Source organism: Mobula birostris, chromosome 12 (genome assembly GCF_030028105.1).
Source record: "Mobula birostris isolate sMobBir1 chromosome 12, sMobBir1.hap1, whole genome shotgun sequence".
Classification (NCBI taxonomy): domain Eukaryota; kingdom Metazoa; phylum Chordata; class Chondrichthyes; order Myliobatiformes; family Myliobatidae; genus Mobula; species Mobula birostris.
Window position 1 is genome coordinate 65538308 of NC_092381.1, and position 11402 is coordinate 65549709.

An 11402-nucleotide genomic window follows, 5' to 3' on the forward strand; every position below is an offset into this window, starting at 1 on the left:
TCTTTCCTTTCATCAGTTTAAAGCTAACTGTTCTTTGATTCCTGGGTTTTTGTTTATCTCCCATTTTTCACAGATAATCCACATTAGCTAGCTTCATTTCTGTGGAGCTGTGGAACTATGGAAGTTGAAGTCGGTCTGAGAGTTAATGTTTTTATGCTCTCTGCTCTTCTTGGCTGGTGTCATTCTTTAGTGAAAAACAGTCTGCTTTTTCTCTGTCCCAGAGCAAAGACAAATAAATCCCAATAGAGAGCTAAGTAACCTTGAACTCCATATAAAAGACACTGAGGCAGAAACTATTTTGCTCATAATTTTTTCATCATTTTCAGGGTGGCACATAGAGTTGTGGTTAGCGAAACTATTACAGCTCCAGTGACCAGAGTTCAAATCTGTTGCTGTCAGTAAGGAATTGTACATTCTCCCCATGACCACGCGGGTTTCCTCTGGGTGCTCCGGTTTCCTCCCACATTCCAAATATGTCTGGGTTAGTAGCTTAATTGGTCACATAAATGTAACTGGGTAGCACAGACTCGGGCCAGAAGAGCCTGTTACCATAATGTATCTCTAAATTAAATTAATTACTATCTAACTTGATCTTTTTGAAATAAAAGAAAACACAAATAAAGTGCAATCCGTCAACAGTATTTGTTTAATGGGAAGAACATTTTGTAAAGATTCGAGGTTGTTCTGAAACATAATGTTCAATTACAGCAGATTACATCAAGTCAGTTGGCAGAGATGGACAGAGCATAATTCTCACATTGTAAGGTCTGAACAATTTTGTATCTTATTACTTTTGGTTTAATTTGTAACCCACTTTGTTTTGTTGGTACATAAAGGAGGAATTCTGTTGACAGGGTATGTTTGCTGATTACAAAATTGCTGCACAGCAGCTATAATATTGTTTTAAAAAATTACCTATTTCATGAATTATTAAATTATACACATTGTTCAACAATCATAACCCATACATGCAATATAAAAAGTGATGAAGTACAAAAGGTCCAATCAATTCTTTACAAAATAAGAGATCCATAACTATTTTAGATGTAAATTTTGTTTTTCCCTCTCATCTGCCAAATTCCTGTCTATTTCAAAATTAACATATAAATTTTGGAATGCAAAAAGAGAAATTCTAGATTTTTGTTCCATTGTCTCAAAAATATACAGTTTTACAAAAACTACATTTGCTTTCCATAAATAAATAAAATATTAAATAATAAATAACTTTTAAAGCCCTGTGAAGTCAATTGGCATTTACACCTCCAGTTTAATGCTAAGGTTCAGTCATACTAAAGTGCCCTTCCAAAAGTACTAAGCACCAGATATGTGTTAGGCATTTATGTTTCATCAGCCATATGGCCGTGGAAAGACTGATACGAGAAAAGTCTATTCTATCCTCATTAGGTAACCACATGCAGTACTGCACAAAAGTCTCAGGCACATATATATATACGGCTAGGATGATTGAGACTTTTGCAAAGTACTGTACTAATTTTATGTATTCTACTGTGCTGCAAAAAAATACAAACTTCATGACATATGTAACTGACGATAAACCTGATTCTCATATGGATCTCTATTGTGGACTAAGAGTGGGAAGGGGGCAGGGAGAGAGGAATTATGGTTGGGAAAAGGGGAAAGGAGAGCGGCAGGGAGCGGGAAGCACCAGAGAGACATTCTGTGATGATCAATAAATCAACTGTTTGGAATCAAATGACTTGTCTGGTGACTCAGTGCTGGGTGTGTCTGCACCCACACCACCCCCCACCCCTGGCACTCCTCTGTCACCTGATCCACACCCCTCCCACAGAGCTCCACCCTCACGATCCTTTGTTCCCAGCAGATTTACAAACTTGCTCTCTGCTCCACATTGACAAATTACAGTGCTGTGCAAAAGTCTAACCATATATATGAGCCTAAGACTTTTGTACAGTGCTGTATGTACATTCACTAAGAGTCGCAGGTATATTCATTAGTTTGATAACTGCTGCTCAGTTACTGCTGTAGCAATATTAAGATGCCCTGAAGTTGCTGCAGTGGTGTATTTAAGCTGAAGTCAACAAAATGACAAGTCTATCTCACAAACAGAGATTAGCACCAGAACAGTTCTGATATCTGATCTGGTCCAGGGATAGAAATTACATTCATATTTGCAGAATGAGGCAATCAAATAACACATAGCCAGAGTTTTAGCAGCAGAGGCAAGAAGGGTGTCTTAATCATATTCACATTGTGCTCAGACTCAAGCTCAAGATTCCAGAGACCACAATAAGAACAATCTAAAGAAGTCTTTTCAGTTTGTGTTCGGACATTGTGTCAATATTAAATATGGGGCTCTGAATCGACTTTTTTCTGAATTTTCCTGCCAATGTTTTCCTCCACCTGGATGAATTACCTTCTTTCAGGTGTGCTGATTTCCTCCCAGTAAGTCACATCAGTGTACATTATTCACATGAGAATCTTATCACTATGTGTTAATGGAACACTTGTTCAGCAGATAGGGACATCACACTCAAACCTGATCCCTATCGTCACAAGTAATCCAGCAGGAGGAAGTCAAAGCAAGAACATAAACCCTGAATCATAATTTTTCTGCTGTGACCAATTGTAGCACCTTCGTCATAACGCTGGTGACATTTGACAGCACAGTTATTGAATAAAAACAAACTTAAAGTTCTGTTGTCTGCTCTTTCAAGAGAGCACGCGGATTAACATCGTGACTGGGCGACTTGGAGTTGTTTGAGCCTGCATTGCTGGAGTCAGACTGAGGAACACTGAATGATACCACTGGGCATGGCCCTTTTAGATTGTTGCAGACCAACTTGCTCAGCGATGCAGTGTTTATAATGTCAAAGCCAACTTTGCCACCAAAGGTGCTAGGTTTCCAATATTCTGGAGAGCAAATCAGATTTCCCATTAAGCCCTTCAACGAGAAGGGAGCCCCCATCTCAACCATAGTTTCTCCAAATATGGCTCCAGGCCTTGGCTTCTCTATCATTAAAGCAGGATACATTTCCATTGCATCAATATCCCCATAAAGCTCCTGCAGCTCAGATGCCATTTCTGTTTCACCTGTAATATAAAACAGATATTGTAATAAGTTACACCAACTACTATTCAAGTATAAACAGCCTTTTTGACACATTATGTAAAAAAATCTTGATATACTTTTTAACAATACAAATAACCACGTAACAAGAGAAAATTTACAAGGATGTTGCTAGGACATGAGGACCCGAGTTTATAGGAAAAGGTTGCATAGATTAGGACTTTATTCTCTGAGCGTAGAGTAAGGAGAGATTTGATAGGAATATACAAAATTATGAGGGGTATCAATAGGGCAAATGCAAGCAGGCTTTAGCCACCAAGGTTGGATGAGACTAGAACTAAAGGTCATGGGTTAAGGGGGAAAGGTGAAATGTTTAAGGGGACTATTTCAAGAACTCACCTGTGAGCTCTTCAAAAGACTCATAGGGCTTCAATGAAAATCGCTTTCGATACTCATTCAGGGACTTGTATCGCATCTGTCGAGTATGCTCGATGGTAGAGATTGCCACTTTTAATAATGCTCCATTCAGATTTCTGCCTCCAGCAACCTGTAGAAAGACCTGGATCATTAATTTTAAAGTTTCCCAAGTCATGAATCCAGTAATTTTTCTGCTTAATGGTGTAAGTTTTTATTCTAATTGATCTTCAATATCATTCCTTTCTAACAAAATAACATTTAGTAATGTTTCTATAAGAACTGATATGGAGAATTACATATGTTTAATCTACTAATCATTAAATTTTACTGACATGTCCATTTCATACCTGTAGCATTACAAATAAACTACTTACTGTTTATTGAATCGTTATGAAACAAACAGAAAATAAGCTGATACTTACCCTACCAGCAATTTGCTTGGTGAATGAAGCCACCATGTTGGAGATACCATGCTTCAGCAGCACTGAGTTATTGAAGAGGAATTCATGGTAGGCGTAGGCTTTGTCCTCAATATTGAAGGTATCAGGCATCAAAGGGTGCCAGTGATAGAGAGTGTTGAACTCTGATGCAATCCGGTTACTATACTGGAATTGCTGGTTGAAGAGCAACTCTGGATCAAATTTCAATTTGAAGTGATAACCACTCAGATGCTGCACATAATCCTCAATTACGATTTTGATTGTCTCTCCTGTTAGAGCCAATAAGATAGTTTCACTATTTATTTTTAAAAAAACAGCTTTTTTAAAAAATAAGGAACTATTTTATTCAAATGAAACTCCAGAAGTGAAATAACTTTTCCCTCTGTGGTATTCTAGCATTTTCTCCTGATGATCTTGGTGTGCATGTATTCCAAAGTTCAAAGCTTGCTTGAAGGAGAGTTGGCTATGATGGATCCACTCACCTATCAGTATCAGTCTGGTAGTCTGGAAAAGCTGCTCATCGTCCCACTCCGGGTGCTCTACTTTCAACACATCACAGACTCGGTTATGTTCCCGCAGCCAAATTGTTGCATACATCATCAAACCTGGGACCAGGCCAAAGAATTCCTGTCCCACTGCGAACTGCAAGTGCTCTGGGACATGAGGAGGATATATCATCTTTACTGGTGCTTCTTTAACTGTGGGAGGATAGACTTCTCCATTTATAATCTGTAAGAGAAATTGCAGATAAGTTTAGATTTCTATTAGGCTGCATCCAAAATTCCCTGAGACCAAATGCCAAAATAGTAATTTGACACTGAACATGCAGGTATGATTATGCCATAGCAATATATAATAACACGGTCTGGTTAAAGCCTACCTGATACTTGAGTTTCCCATCTGTAAATAGTCTCAATTGGTGTTGTTGGTCCAAGGTTTCTCCATATATATTACTTAGGTCAACCTGTATAATAGAAAAATGTAAACCATTACTATGTCAGGAAGACAAGGAAGCAGAGTCAAGATAGTTCATGGAAGGAGAATCTACTAGAGCTCTTTGTGGATGTAGCAAAAAGGAAAGCCATTAATGTCATGTTTTTGGATTTCAGAAGGCATTCAGTAAGGTGTCACATAGAAGGCTACCACACAAAATAGGAGTAATGTGTTGTCATGAATGAGGGGCAGCTAAGTGACAGAAAACAAAACTGGGATAAATTGGTCATTTTTCGAATGATAGTCAGTACCAGTCGAATGCTACAGAGATCAGTACTGGGACCTGGGCTATTTACAACATACGTTAAAGGCATGAGGAGACTGAGTAGTAGTTGACTTTGTTGATGATGCAAGGTTTGTGCATCAAATTATGAGAAAACAAAGAGCCTCTAAAGGGATAGAAGATACATCAAATGAATGGGCAAGTAATAACAAATGAAGTAAAATATGAGGGTATCCATATTAGCGGAAAGAATAAAGAATCTAATTATTATTTAAAGAGTCTAAGGCTACATAATGTTGTGGTATAAATGATCTGAAGGTCTGCTACGTAGCATATAAAGTGTGAAAATGCAACAGGTAACTTGGAATACCAATAGAATGTTGACATTTGCAAGGGGGATGGAGAGACAAGTAAGGAAGTGTTGAGGATTTGAAGAAATTTTGCCAGACACTGGCATGACTGAACCAAGAATACTATGTACAGTTTTGGTCTCCATATTTAAGGGAGGTTGTGTTTACATTCGAAGCAGTGCATAGACAAGGAGAAAGGTTGAACCAGTTTGGCCTACAATTATTGAAAAAAAAGAAGAGAGGTGATTTTATTGTAGGATATAATATTCTGAGTTGGGGGGGGCTATTTTGACAGGATAAATGCTAAGAGGGTACCTAGAATTAGAGGACATAAGCTCAAGATAAGGGGTCATCTGTTTCATACAGATATGAGGAAGAATTTCTTCACTCAAAGAGTAGCAAATCTCTAAAATCTTCAAGGGAACTGTGGAGGCAATGACTGAAAACAAGCCATGATGGTGATTGCCAGTTAAAACCACAAGAGACTCAAGGGAATTTGAGCGGGAGAGAGAGTGTCATTGTGGCTGAGAATGGATCAGTCATAGCCTTACTGAATAGTGAATCATTCTCAGGGCAAGAATACCAGCTTCATTTTCTGCCACTCTTATTTTGAATCAAAGTTCTCTTCAACATGGAATGCCAATTTATAGTACAAAAGTAGAATTATGGTTTATTTTGTTTTGATTTATTCAAAAACAGCTGAGTTACATGATTTGTACTTACGCCATGTCCCAGTCCCTTTGTGAATTCAGGGCCCCGGCTCTCATCTGTCTTAAAAAACTGATGAGTGAAATGTTGAGCAAAGAAGGCAAACATCATATTAGTCCTTTGGGGATCAGGCACAAACTTCTTCCTCAGGAGGAACCTTTCTGCTAAATACTTGGAGTCAGGCAGTGTTTTCTTTCCTGTGATAGAACAGAGATGCAAATCTGTAAAATGGAATCAACTACACAAAGTGCGGTGAAATTTCTTTCACACCCCAAGTAATGAAATATATCTAGGGAATGTCCGTAGGAACACTGAAACAGGCAGCATCACTCTTGAATACATTTCTAGCCACAAAAGGTTGCAAACTTAAAAGCAAGTTGCAGTGAATTTCCACTGGTTAACTGCAAGCCATAAGAACATGGGCACCATAGTAGCATAGCGGTTAGTGCAGCAATATTATGGCTCGGGGCATTCCAGAGTTAAGAGTTCAATTCCAGTGCCATTTTGTAAGGAGTCTATGTCCTCCCTGTGGAATGTGTGGGGTTTCCCCGGGTGCTCTGTCTTCCCCCAACAGTCCAAACCTGTACCAGGCAGGTTAGTTGGTCATTGTAAATTATCCCCTCATTTGGTTGGGGTTAATTGGAGTTGTGAGGTTGCTGGGGCAGCGTGGCTCAAAGGGTCAGAAAGGCTGGATTGCTAAATAAGTAAATAAATGTCATATATTTCTTTCATCTGTTTATTTCAATGGATAAAATATTTGGTTACAGACAATCTCACAGTACAATCTCACCAACAATTCTGTTTTATGGCAGCTTTAAGCCCCCACGCAAGATTTTCACACAAATATTGACAGCTAGCCACAAAACCTTGGGCAGAGACTTAAGTTCTAAGAAGCTCACATTATCAACGGGATCAGATGAGAAATTATGTATACATTCATTCTTGCAAATGTTTATATTTTTTCTCCTCAACATCTACTTCCCTAAAGACACTATGCAAAGTTTCAGGAAAACAAGATGGGGTTGCAAATTAAATGATGGTAACAAATCAGCAGATTATTGGCTTCAACTATTTACTCTCATATTGGAGTCTCCATTGAATTCCATTGTGGCCTTCACAAACAATCAGATTAATGGAAATGCCTCTTCTTCACATTTAAAATCCCACTCCATTGTTCCAAAGCAGTCGTTACATTAAAGTGGAATTACTAGAAGTTATTGTTTCTTAAAATATTCTACTTTGATATCAGCCAAGCTCCATACAATCTTCTTCAACACACCAATTACGTGACTACCTATTTAATACCAAGACTTGGAGAATCTGACAAGAGAGGAGCAGAAGTGGGTAATACAGTGCAGATGGTGAGAGACGGTGTTGCAAAGAAATGTGCTGCTTTACTCTAATATTATCAACTTACCAACTACTCCCATTGGAGTTGGGCAGTCTTGTGGAGTTGGAGGGAGATTTCTCGTGTAGTAGGAAATATTAGCATAGGCTTCCCAGCTTTTGTAGTCATACTTTGAATTATAGGTAGGAGGACTGTCAATCAAATGAGATCTGGCTGTTTTTTGGGGGAGAAAGAATTTTATTAACAGCGGCAACAAAAAAAAATATATATAGTCTGCAAATAACATGCAAGTAAGCAATTACTTCAATGAATCAAAAAGGAAAAACATTCTAGTTTTTCCTACTCCTGACAAAATCCTTTAATTTCCCTATTTGCTCTGAACAGGTCAAGCCCGTATCTCGCCCATAAGGAATTCTCACCCTGTCCGACTAGCCACTGTTGAACTGTACTGTTAATGCAATTTCACGTCCATTGAGTACATTTACTCATTGCATTTAATAATAAATCGCCTAGAATCAAATTAAAGCCAATGAACAGCATGATTCGTTTTACTTACATATTAAGACGTAACGCATGATCGTGTCTCTTAGGAAGGGGATCTGATTGACTATTTTCCATACGCCAGGATAGTGGGTCAGAATGTAGTGCACGGTGTTCGGGCTGGGTTTCAGGCTGAGTTTCACCCAAGTCCAGAACTCGGCTGTTTGAAGGGAGAGAGAGAGAAAAAAAAACATTTCTTAAAATGGGCTTCACTTTCGATGTGAAAGTGCTGAGGAAAAAAAGGCACGGTAAAAGCTTGCCAGCGGGTTGTTTCACTTACGCGTGGTGCAGTTCTGTCCATAAAATCCGGTACGGGTGCAATCGCATTCATAGCCATCTAAGCCCACTGTGCTGCATTCTCCTCGGTTCTGGCACGGGTTGGAACAGCAAGGGTTGGCTGTGGGGTGAAGGGAAGGACACGAAATAAAGTGAGGCTTGGGAACAGGTCTGTGATTATTACTCGTTCACGATTCGAACCGCAACTGTACAACATACCCTTGGCAGCAACAATTAGTTTCATGCGGCGCCTCTAAACTTGAGAGTTGTATTATTATCCAGACCCAAATCCGACGCCAGTGTAAGGTTTACAAAATCACGGGCAGAAACCGAAAAGGGGGGCAATAATATCCCCTGCGATCCGGACAACTGCCGCACGGCCGCTGCCAAACTTGCCATGGCGAGAGAAGTTCGCCTTACCTGCTTGGCCGAGGGAGAGCAGCCCGGCGACGAGGAGGATCGCCAGCACTGACCGCTTACTCAGTGCACTGCAGACTCCAAACGTCATCTTTCTCTTCGAGTCTTGTTCTGATTCTGCTCCCCCAGTGTTTCCTCCATCTTTTAAACCCATTCAGAAGTGACTCAGAGCACGTTCATCAGAATGGCGTTTCATCAACATAATTGAATCCGAGGCCGTGCCCTCCTTCCCACCCCTTCTGACTTCCCCCTTGAGAATTGTTCAATACTGTACTGGTGTGCAGTAAGTTGCCGTCACCACTTCTAAAGTTACCATAAATCTCTCATTTGTTCGTTAATTGTGGCAGTGATCATAATTTCCTCATTTATTCCATTAAAACAATTTCCTTCCAACCGCATGCATTTTGTGGAAAACAATATCGCCTTTAGAAGTGTATTAGTCGTTGTCCATGCGAGATACTGTACATGTACAGCCCGCCCATGTATCCTAAAGTGAAGAGAGCACTTCAGCTGTTGCCGAAACAAGGTACTTTACTCGACCCCGTTGTTTCCCTTACTAAAAGGTGGCGATCCTGTAAATTTTGTCCTACGCTGGAAACTCACAGTTATGAGCTGCTGAACAGACATGCAGCTTTTATTATTATTAGTTTAGTGCCCTTCCGCGACTTCTATTTATCCACAGAAACGGACCAGCTTGTTGGACATTTCAATGTACAGTATTTCACTTTTCTGGTTCCGATCCGGACTACACCCCTTCCCACGTTATTTGTAAAAACGCCATCAACTTCTCTCAATTCCTCTGACTCCTCCGCATCTGCTCTCAGGATGAGGCTTTTCATTCCAGAATGAAGATGTCCTCCTGCTTCAAAGAAAAGGGCTTCCCTTCCTCCACCATCTACGCTGCCCTCAAATACATCTGTTCCATTTCACGCACGTCTAATCTCACTCTATCCTCCTGCCACCCTACCAAGGATTATTCTCACCTACCACCCCACCAGCCTCCACGTCCACCACATAATTCCGGCAACTTCTGTCATATTCAATGGGATCCCACCGCTAAGCACATCTTTCCCTCCCCTCCACTTTCTGCTTTCCACAGAGATCGCTCCCTGTCCATTCGTCCCTCCCCACTGATCTCCCTCCTGGTGTTTATCCTTACAAGTGGAACAAGTGCTACACCTGCCCCTACACCTCCTCCCTCACTACCATTCAGTGCCCTGAAGTCCTTCCAGGTGAAGCAACATATACTGTTGGGGACATATACCGTGTCCAGTGCTCCCAGTGTGGCAAGACTTGACGTAGATTGGAAGATCGCTTCACCAGCACCCACACTCTGTCCACCAGAAAAAGCAGGATCTCCCAGTGATGACCCATTTTATTTCCACTTCCCATTCCCATATGTCTATCCATGGCCTCCTCCACTGTCATGATGAGGCCACACTCAGGTTGGAGGAACAACACCTTATAGTCCGTTTGGGTAGCCTCCAACCTGATGGCATGAACATCAATTCTTGAACTTCTGGTAATGCCCCCCCTTCACCATTTCCCATCCCCCCTTCCCTCCCTCACATTATCATATGGCTTCCCTCTGGTGCTCCTCCCCCCTTTTCTTTCTTCCATGGCCTTCTGTCCTCTTCTATCAGATTCTTCTCTCTCCAATACTGTATCTTTCACTAATCAACTTCCCAGCTCTACTTCACCCCTCCCCCTTCAAGTTTCACCTATCACCTTGTGTTTCTCTCTCCCCTCCCCCCTCCCCTTAAATCTACTCCTCGGCTTTTTTTCTCCAGTCCTACAGAGGGGTCTCGGCCTGAAATGTCGACTGTACTCTTCCATAGATGCTGCCTGGCCTGCTGAGTTCCTCCAGTATTTTGTGTGTGTTGCTCGGATTTCCAGCATCTGCTGGATTTCCTCTTGCTTCCAATCTTCTATACTTGGACAAACATTACAAGCTGAGAGTGATGAGGGTCTTCCATCCACCCCCTCCCCATCTCCTTTCGGCATTGGACACTCATATCACTCACGTCAGGAGTGTACATAAGGCCCATTTCATTTATTGAATTGCTTTGATTCTTCAGACTGGAGACAAGAACTGTGTGAGATCTGCAGTCAAAATCTTACTTTGGTATAATTATTCAGATCGGACGTGCCCCACGTTACTAGACAAAGAGAGGGAAGAGACTGTCGCACTTTGGCAATGATCTTTGCATCCTCGCTAGCCACAGTAGTACCAGATGATTGGACTGTAACAAATATTACTCCTTTGTTCAGAAGGGTAATAACAATAAACCTGGGACTTACATCAGTGGGTCAACTATTGGCGAAGTTTCCTAGAGATGGGATTTATGAGCATTTGGAGAAGCATAGTCTGATTAGGAATAGTCAGCATGGCTTTCTAAGGACAGGTCACGTCCCAAGAGGCTGATTGAATTCTTCAAGGAAGTGACAAAACAAACAGATGAAGATCGAGCAGTGATCTTATTAAGGTGTTCTATAAGGTTCCCCATAGTAGACTCATTCAGAAAGTCAGAGGCATAGGATACAGGGAAATGGCTGCCCACTGAGGCAAACAGTGGTAAGAAATGGAGCGTATTCTGCCTGGAGGTCGGTGACTAGTAGTGTTCCACAGAACAGTGGGGAG

At 41.0% G+C, this 11402-nt stretch overlaps 1 protein-coding gene across 1 annotated transcript; it reads right to left on the reverse strand.

Annotated features, from left to right (window-relative positions):
• Positions 1 to 623: 623 nt before the first annotated feature.
• LOC140205986 (prostaglandin G/H synthase 2-like) lies at positions 624 to 8929 on the reverse strand. The gene is made up of 10 exons (XM_072273961.1): positions 8765 to 8929; positions 8349 to 8465; positions 8085 to 8228; positions 7598 to 7741; positions 6196 to 6377; positions 4787 to 4870; positions 4389 to 4635; positions 3889 to 4175; positions 3449 to 3596; positions 624 to 3072 (listed from the first exon to the last, which is right to left on the reverse strand). Exons 1-10 carry the CDS (start codon positions 8913 to 8915, stop codon positions 2669 to 2671), a joined length of 1908 nt encoding a protein of 635 aa, XP_072130062.1. The 5' UTR covers positions 8916 to 8929; the 3' UTR covers positions 624 to 2668.
• Positions 8930 to 11402: the final 2473 nt, after the last annotated feature.

What these genes read in the sequence shown, in the direction of transcription:
- LOC140205986 (XM_072273961.1), bottom strand. Translation starts at nt 8,915, where the DNA reads ATGGGTTTAAAAGATGGAGGAAACACTGGGGGAGCAGAATCAGAACAA. An exon ending in TACCAGACTGATACTGATAG is followed by an intron (nt 4,176 to 4,388) that starts GTGAGTGGATCC and finishes TGGCTCTAACAG; the next exon opens with GAGAGACAATCAAAATCGTA. An exon ending in GTCTTTTGAAGAGCTCACAG is followed by an intron (nt 3,073 to 3,448) that starts GTGAGTTCTTGA and finishes TTTATATTACAG; the next exon opens with GTGAAACAGAAATGGCATCT.